Here is a 9055-nt window from a genome sequence, read left to right as displayed (position 1 = left end):
TCTCTGCCTGCCTCTGGCGGACAAGAGTCCCTCCTGGGACTCGGCAAACCCTTGCTGAATGGTAGCGGTAATTATTTTTTGGCCCATAGTACCGTGTATGCACATGTGTGTATCTTGACGTGGGGCAGCAGCTGGGGAGAGTGAAGGCTCCATGAGATCATTACCCTGGGCTGTGCTCAGTTCATGGGTATGGCAGTCCCAAACTTAACAACCCTCTGTCTCAGCCTGCGCTGGGACCTTTCCGAAACCAGAGGTCGGCTAAGGCTGGGTGGTGTCTGGAATTGAGACCAAGAGTTCTGGAGGGGCAGAGTGAAAAGGATGCCAACCACTTTTCCTGTGTGCCTGCTGGCTTTGTTGTGCTTTTAAATCTCCAGAGCAGCACTGGCCAGTTGGAAGAAAGCTGGGAGTGAGGGGGAGCCATATGTTCTGCACGCCCACTACAGGTCCCATCCTTGGGCCCCAAAGTAAAGGCGGCACCAGACAGCCAATGGTATGGCAAGAAAAGGGGAATCTTTATTTTGGTTAAAAAAACGTACAGGATAGCAGACAAGCAACCCCCAGCCCTGGGCTCAGCTGATTTTCCTTGGACCAGCTGTTTCCTTTAGTCCCCTGAAGCGTATGGGGCTGTGCACAGCTGGCTCAGTCCCTCGGTGCCTAGAGCAAAGGAGGCACGCACCCTCCCTACATCTTACCTACTCCGGTGGAGGGTTGGGGGTGGGAGGTGGACAGGCCGTGGGAACAGTGTCAAGCCAGTTGTGCTTAGAACAGTCACCAAACTTGTTCAGCAGCGTCATCCACCATCAACACCCCAGAGAGTTCCTGAGGAAACCTGCTGGGCTTGACTATGGCTATGCCTGATCTGAGGGGGTGGAGGGGACAGGCTGTAAGGCCAGATTCCTAGAGTCTTGACACCTCACAAATCCGGGGAAGGGGAAGTCAGTGGAAGAGAGAGGGAGCATTTCAGCATAGAGTCACATTATTGTGCTGATGGCTGCGTTATGGCTTTCTACACTCTGGCCGGCATGGAGCGGGAGTGGGGCAGAGTCCAGCCCCTGCCCCCTATGGGGGCCCTAGAGAGCACACAGGCCGGGCAGGCTTGGGGGCAGACCCTGTAGGCACAGATGGTGGCAGATGGGCCACAGGTTAGGCAGGTGGAGGTGCCGGGTGCCTGGCTCCCCCCAGGCCACTCCTGGAGAGGCAGAGAGCAGCGGTCCTCAGGAGGTCTTTAAGCCCCCGCACACACTGGAGATCCCCGGCAGGACAGCAAAGAAGGAGAAGAGAGAGGGTTAGCGGGGTTGGGAGGAGGGAGGCGGCCTGCAGGGGCCCTGGTGGTGGGGACAGGTGCTGCCACAGCACCTGCCTCTCTCCCCGAGAAAAGGGCCAAGCAAGGCTCAGGCAGCAGGCAACAAAGCAGGAGAGAAAACGGGCGGGTGAGAGAAAGCTCAGCGGGGACAGAAAGCCAGGACACAAGAGCGTTAGTGACTGGTGGCCCCTGCATACCAGGACTCCACCAGCACAGACCCAAGCACCTCAGGGCAGGTTCGCCATCCTCTCCCCAGCCTCACCCTCACCCTCCTCTTCCAGCTGGAGAGCTGCTCTGCGCGAAGCTACCTCTTCAGTCCACAGTGGGGCTGGGCTCTTAACCTGGCCCTATATCCCGATCCTTCTGCTTAGCAGGGAATCCCTGGAGACCCTACCACCACCAGCACACACACCGCACCACACACCAGACAGATGGACGGGCTCCATGGGGTTGGCGAGGCATGCGATGAAGATGAGATGGTGTGTGAAGGGAGCGGGCAGTGCTGGCCGACAGGGGAGAAACGGTCTTACCAGCTAACCCTCTGCAAAGAGACCTGTTAGCTCCCCTCAGGCTGTGCAGGAGATGGCAAAATCCTGACAGGTGTCCTCCTGAGGGAGATACCAGAGAGGTGGGCCAGTGTTATGAGTTGTCTGGCTGGGCCCTGCTGCCCAGGTTGGAGGTGGTAGCCAGGGAAGCTCCGGCTCTCAAACTGGACTCTACCGTCTCAAACGTTTTCTTAGCTGAGCACTCACTGGGGATCGGAGTGGAAAGGCAGTAGGGAAGAAGAATTTGGGGGTCTCCAAGCCCCTGAGGCAGGGGAAGGTGGAGGGGACAAAGAGGGGACAGGATGGCCTCTTTTCACGTGCCCATGGGGGCTCAGCCACAGCCCTCTCTGCTCTGCCTCCGGCGGACAGAGCTCCAGCCAAGTGAGGGAAGATGTAGCCAGATCACTGGGCTGCCTGCCTTCGCACAGTCTCCCCAGGAAATAACCAACTTTGTCCGAAAGAACAGAGGGCTGCCAGCTGGGGCCTCAGCAAAGGAAAAGCAAACAAAAACCAAACCAAAGCAAATCAACTCTTATAAACTAAAGTTTTATTACAGGCAGGAACAAAGAATACTGGCTTAAATAAAAGGTAGATGGGAGTCCCCTCCTCTAGCCAGCTTCTTCCTCAACTCCCAGGGCCACTGCAGTGATGGCCCAGGGCCCTGAGGTTGGGGTGAATGAAGCTGTTTCTCCCAGACGGGACCCTCTGTGGCTGCCATTCCCAGCTGTCTGTGACCACTGGCCTCTGGAGTGAGACGGGCAAGATCTGGGGACTTCCTATGTCACTTTCCAAGGGCTTCAGCCCACTTGAAGAGCCAAGGAAGGGGATGGTGGGACAATATCTATTTTGATAAGAAACTATAGCTCCCAGCAGAGGAGAAACATCCTCTGAGTTTCCGGCCCAGACTTAGGCCAACCTTCACTTGCCTCTTGGCCCACCCTGCACCTTCCTTCCTTTTCTCTGGATGGAGGTCCCCGCTTGGCAGAAACACCTTGTCTTCCGGCTCCCGGCACTGGGTCCCATATTCAGAGCTCAGAGGAGGGGGTGTGGCTTGTAGGATGGCAGCCACTCCCCAGAGCCATCACCCCACCCACCACACCCAGGCTCAGCCTGCCTGGGCAGGTCCCAGCTGGAAGCCTCACCTGGGGGCTGGAGGGTAGGGCTGGGGGTAGAGTGGCAGAGTCCCCAGACACTGGCTGTCTGAAGTCCACAGAAGAAGGAAAGATAGGAGGCTGGGCTGAGCCCCAGTGGGAGCCCAGGGTTTTCTCGTGACCAATGCACGTGCCCCCTGTCCCCTTGGCTCAGAGTGCTTCTGACACTCAAAGGGGATAGGGCAGGGGGCAGGGGGCAGCCCAGGGGATATGGGAGCCAGCCACATTCATACAGGGCACACACGAACACACACACACATGCACACACACTCTCACTCATTCCAGTCAGAAGGTCTCTTGGAATAAACTTATTAAAACCAACCAGCCTTCTGATAACCTTTCACCTGGCACTACACAGACAGTAATGTGGCTGACCTTTTCTCCTTCCATTTAAAAAAAGACTATGTAGAAAAGAGGTCTATAAAATTGTGCAAAATACCCAGCATTAATAAACCCGTTTCAAGTATTGCCAGCATGAGCATAACCCACCCATGCCCGGACCTGGCTTGGGAGAGAGGTGGAGGGGCAGGCTGGGATCCCTTAAAGAGCTCGCCACGGGCAGGGGAGGGACCAGGCTCGCACTTCCACTGTGCTGCCCAGGACCTGCACAGGAGCTGAGGCTGTGGGTGCCTGGCTGGGTAATTCACCTTGGTCTGATAGAGGCTGCCCCCACCCACCACCAACCCTGCCTTCTCTACTGGAACCCCAGCTCTATCCTATTGGCCAACTCCATTAAAAAAAGGGGGGGAAAACCCCACCAAAAATCCCAAAGAAGAAAGAGCAATTATCACCAAGAGAATGAAGGAGCCCACAGACCAAAGAAGCCCATAGAGGCTTCCTCTCCACAGCCCTCTGTCCAGAGCTGGCCGCTCCTCAGTCCTGCTTCACCTTGAGGACCTTGGCTCAGCAAGGCCCAAGCAGTTCCCCCACCTGGGAGGCCTCACGCTCAGTTCACAGCCTCACTCACACAGGGCTCGCCTGGCACAGGCAAGGACTTGGTGTCATCCCCTGGGTGGCCTCCAGAGGCTCTGGTCTCTCCTGGCACTGATCAGCTAGGGGGACCTAGGGCCCAAGGCTGTGGGAACCTGGGTTTGGGGAGCAGAGGGCACAGCCACGGAACAGTTCAGGGAAAGCCACGCAGGGGGGGAAATAAATATGAAAAGACTTGAGTCTTTGGCAGTTCTGCTTCCCTTGGATGGAACAGGGAGGGTCCCGGCAGGTGAGTGCGGAGGGGCAGACAGGCCAGCAGGTGGCAAGTATTGAGCCATGGTCAGGGGTGGCCTCCTACCATGCTGGCGTCAGGCTTGGCTCTGCAGGCTGGGTCATCGCTTCTGATGGGTGAGGGCAACACGGTGTCAGACTGCACAAATCCCCTCCGGTCAATCAGGCTTCCAAAACACAAGAGGGACACATGAGGGCTCTGTCCGACCCTGAGCCTCCAGGCCAGCGGCTGGACGGCACAGTCTATCTCAGCCAAGGAAAGGCCCAGGCCAAGAAAGGCTGAGGAAAGGACAGCTGCTCCCCATTTGGGGGCCCAAGACCCTTACCTCTGGCAGGCCTCTCTCTGCCCTCTGGCCACCTGGCTTTTGGCCATAGAATGTATTTACTATTAATTCCAACTGGCCCACCTGTCTGGCTGCCAAGAAGCCAGGCTGCAGGTGACGGGAGAAAGCAAGGATGAACAGGTATTTGGTGACTATGAGATTCCTGTGTTCCTTTCCCCTCTAGGCAGGCTGGGTGACAGGGATACTGGGTGGGGCAGGGGACATGACTATGTGGGAATGACTCGTTCTGGCAGTGCCTACAGCAATTTAATCCCGTTCTGGAGTTCTCTGGTGCCCCCTGGTGTCGGGATGAACAGGGAGCGTCCCAGCAGGGCTGAGTCCCCAGGGTTCCTACTGCCAGGAGAGGATGGAGTCGCCACCCAGTCCGTGCAGTGGGCAACTGGAAGGGCAGTGTCATTCAAGCATGGCTGAAACAGTCATGGTGGTTATCCCTGGGGAGCAGGATTACATGTCATATCCAATGCTCTTCTGTTTTACATTTTGTACTTAATTTTTTTTTCTACAATGAGCACGTGATTAAATAACAATTCTCCATGGAATTCCTTCACACGACAAATGCCCTCGAGAGGGTGGTGGATGGAGGGCATCTAGGGTATAGGGGGAGGTCAGCTGATATCCAGGAACACTTTAATCACTGGCCAGGCCTGGCCCTGTTACCCCCTTCTGTACCCCACTCGCTTACCTGGGAGGTAGGGGGCCACACAGCACAGCGCAGCAGTTGGTGATAATACTTTTATGGCTGTAGGGGTTGACAGAGGCCTCGCCGCCCCTCTTGCTGGACCACGAGCCTTTGATCTGCAAGCAGGAAGGAGGCCTGGGTCAAGTGCCTCCTTTTGCTTCACTTTTCTAGGAGGGAGGTCTAGAGGCTGGGGACAGCTGGTCAATTCCAAAACCAATTCTGGTTAGAGAAGGGGACATGTCTTTCATGTGGGCCATTCAATGAGGGTGTGGGGGACCCCTGGCAGAGATCAGGAGGCCCCAAAGAGGAGATGACAGAGCAGAGCCCAAGAGAAGCACCAGAGGAAACCTTTCGGATGACTCCTCCCTTCTCTGGCCAGCCGCTTCTGAAGGAGGGTAGTGCAGGGGCACAGGGCGAGGGCTGACCTGCCTGTGAGCCCCAGCCCTGCTACTCACTGGCTATGCTACCTGGACAGATCACCACTTTGCTGAGCCTGAGTCATCATGTGGAAAATAGGGAAAATAATACTAATTCTCAGATGGCATTGCCAGGGCATTAGATTAATCTTTGCCAGATTCTCTAGCTCTGTGAAGCCAAGCTATGGAAGGCACTGGAGAGTTTAGCAATAAAGAATACTTTGACCTAGAGGTATTACCTAGAGCTAGAGCTCTAAATACCTAGAGCTTTCTACACTTATTTGGCCACACACTCCTTTCTCTTTAACCTCTGGTAATGTGCTGCAGAACTGGCACCCAAGAAGCTACAGAGGGAGATGCTGGCTGACGGCATTTCTGTTCTCACTGATCACCAAGCACACAACGCCCTGTCATGTGTGTTAAGTTTTGTTTCCCTGAATGAGAGGATGAGGTCTGGGAATGTATTTTCTGTTGGAGGATGGGTTGATGGTAGGCCCTGAAACAGATGCTCTCATTTGCTTTTTAGTGTTTGGAGGATGGCGAGGGGAAGTCAGGTCTGGCCCAGGGCTAGGCACATCAAACATGCTTGTTGATGGCAGTCTGCAGGGTGCCAGGTAGGGGGGGTCAATGGAACCCACTGGCCTGTCCCCTGTCTCCCCCAGGTGTGCATATTAAGAGGGGCAGCCAGGACAGGCCGGTGACACCCTGAGAACAGTCACGGCTTTGCTGCTGACAGGGGCAGTGTGCAAGAGGGAGAGCACCTGACTGGGCACCGACCTTGGCTCTGTCCCCTCCCAGCTGTGTGACCTCCCAGACAGGGGACATGTCTCTCAGTCATCGAATGGGGAAAAAGCATCCCTGTCCTTTCTGCCTCAGGCTTGGCAAAAGGACCCAAAGAGATGACGGGAACGGAAAGAATTCCGTAAGCGGTCATGTGCCAGCCAAACATCATGTGTGTTGTGGTATGGGCACTGCCTCCTGCGGGGCTGTGGAGAAAAGCAACCTGGGGCCTTGAGAGCCCACACTGAGAGAATGAAGCATGTGGAGGTCTCAGAAGCCTGCATCGGACCCACCAGGGCCAAGCTGAGAGGACTGGGAGGCATCTGGCTGCTTAACAGGCGTTTTCCCAGCAGTCCCTGAGTCAGGACTGCGCTTGGCTGCCCCAGGCTCCCTCAGCCCTGCCTCCTCCTGAGGGCGCTGCCCTAGAATGAGGGGTGGCTCCAGATTTACTCACGTCTTCATTAGTAGTCAGGTTGGAGGCGACGAGGTACGTGTGAAACCCTGAGAGGCCCAGAATGGACCAGATGGAGAAGAAGCAGATGACCAACTCCAGCACAGTGAGGCAGTTAAGGACCTAAACGGGTGGAGGGTGGGCAGCCTCCCAGCCTGGTCTGTCTCACCTATCCTTCCATGAAGCTGTTTCCCCAGAGAGCTGAGAAGTTTTGGAACCTTCCTGTGGCCCAGTCCCTACTTCTTAGCAGGATCACCTCCTGGGCTCCACGGAAGGTCAGGACCCCACTCAAGAGCCAGACAAGGTGAGAGTGACAGACGGCAGACAAAACTAAGGGTTCCAATCATAAAGAGCCTCAGGCATGACACGGTCCAGGGAGCTTGGCATCTTAAGGGACATACTCTCTTCCAGGCCCCTGAAGACGGGGACCCCCGGCTCCCCACAAGAGCCCATGTAGAATCAGCTCTTGCCTGGGTGTGAACAGAGGAGCTGGTACACTGGATTCTAGAGGACACATGTGAGCTGTATGCTGTTCCCCTCTGATTTGAGGATGAGGCATGGGACCCACCCAGTGAAGGGACCTCAGTTCCCACTGGAGTGTCCTCTAGCTGACAAAGGATATCTTGCTGGTGTCTCCTTCAGAGTGGAGAGGAAGTTGCTTCCCTGAGCACCTGGGGAGAAAGAAACAGGAGAGGACAAGCTCAGAGGGACAGTGACTGCTGAAGCTTGCTGACCCTTGAGCTTGCTGGCTGGCCCGTTCCACTCCCCCGCTGCCCTCACCCCCAACTCACGCAACGTCAGGTGGGTGACCACGCAGGCGAAGATGAAGGCCGTCAGGAATGAGAGGGAGAGAATAAACGCGTAGAAGAAGCGATAGTTCCGTCTCCCCACACAGTTGCCCACCCAGGGGCAGTGATGGTCAAATCGTTCTGGACAAGGGCAAGGGGCGATGGGTTAGTGTGGGCTGGCCTGCAGCCAGCACAGGCATTTGGCAGCCTCAACCATGGCTGGTGTTTTCCTACTCCGCTCACTCTCACAGCACCAGCTGGCTCCCAGGCCTTGGACACACCTGCCTCTGGTCCTTTGTGTACCAGTTCCCACTGCCTGATACACTCTCTCCTGTCTCTTTACCTGGCTAACTGGAACTTCTCCTCCATGTCTCAGCTGCAAAACCACCTTCTTAAGAAAGTCTCGGCCGGGCGCGGTGGCTCAAGCCTGTAATCCCAGCACTTTGGGAGGCCGAGACGGGTGGATCACGAGGTCAGGAGATCGAGACCATCCTGGCTAACACAGTGAAACCCCGTCTCTACTAAAAATACAAAAACTTAGCCGGGCGAGGTGGCGGGCGCCTGTAGTCCCAGCTACTCGGGAGGCTGAGGCAGGAGAATGGCGTGAACCCGGGAGGTGGAGCTTGCAGTGAGCTGAGATCCGGCCACTGCACTCCAGCCTGGGTGACAGAGCGACACTCCGTCTCAAAAAAAAAAAAAAAAAGAAAGTCTCTTCCAATCCCAGACTAGGTGGGGGGGCCCTGTTATCTGCCCCATCACTTCTCTTTTGTGGCCCTCTGCACATGTGTGCTTTTATGCTTATTTATAATTACTGGATTGGCCAATCAGCCCTACTTGACTGTAAGCTCCATGGGCGAGGGGGGCTGTGCTGGTCTCACACCATGCTGACTCCCCAGGATCCGGAGCAGCGCCGGCACAAAAACTCACAAAAGTACTTGTCACATGGTCTACCATCCCAACCACATGCTAACAGTCAATAACCCCTGTCCCCTGCTCTAGGACTAGCGGCCCAGGGAGGGGCTGGGCTGCAATGTGGTTCACAGCCAGCCAGCATCACAGGCCAGGTCAAAGGGCTGAGCTCACCTGCACACTGTCCCCGGGGGTGGAGGCACACCCAGACTCTGGTAAAGGAAGTCCCTGTGGGAATGTGGGTCACAAGCCCGTTGCAGGCCTCATGCCAAGGCCAGCGCCCTTTGCAGGGGGTGGGCGGGGCAGCTCCTCGGGGATGAATGGTGCCCACTGAGTCACCCCCTTTGCTGCATGCCGTCATGGGGTGCTCCCTGCTGTTCTCTTGCTCAGGGAGTACTGAGCTGGCATGATGATCTCACTGCCCTGGGAACTGTGCACAGTCACTGTGGCTCAGCTCACCTGCGCCCT

General features: G+C 56.2%; 1 protein-coding gene across 1 annotated transcript in view; it reads right to left on the bottom strand.

The window, feature by feature from the left end:
- Positions 1-2375: 2375 nt before the first annotated feature.
- Positions 2376-9055, bottom strand: part of ZDHHC18 (zinc finger DHHC-type containing 18) — a 29541-nt gene continuing 22861 nt past the window's right edge. Inside the window, exons 4-8 of the mRNA XM_025362104.1 lie at positions 7682-7819; positions 7513-7561; positions 6894-6996; positions 5247-5359; positions 2376-4387 (exon numbers count right to left, since the gene is read on the bottom strand). Of these exons, the coding sequence (XP_025217889.1) occupies positions 4270-4387; positions 5247-5359; positions 6894-6996; positions 7513-7561; positions 7682-7819 (521 nt within the window). The 3' untranslated portion in view covers positions 2376-4269. The remainder of the gene's footprint in view (positions 4388-5246; positions 5360-6893; positions 6997-7512; positions 7562-7681; positions 7820-9055) is intronic.

Source organism: Theropithecus gelada, chromosome 1 (assembly GCF_003255815.1).
Source record: "Theropithecus gelada isolate Dixy chromosome 1, Tgel_1.0, whole genome shotgun sequence".
NCBI lineage: Eukaryota > Metazoa > Chordata > Mammalia > Primates > Cercopithecidae > Theropithecus > Theropithecus gelada.
This window is presented reverse-complemented; position numbering and strand designations above follow the sequence as displayed.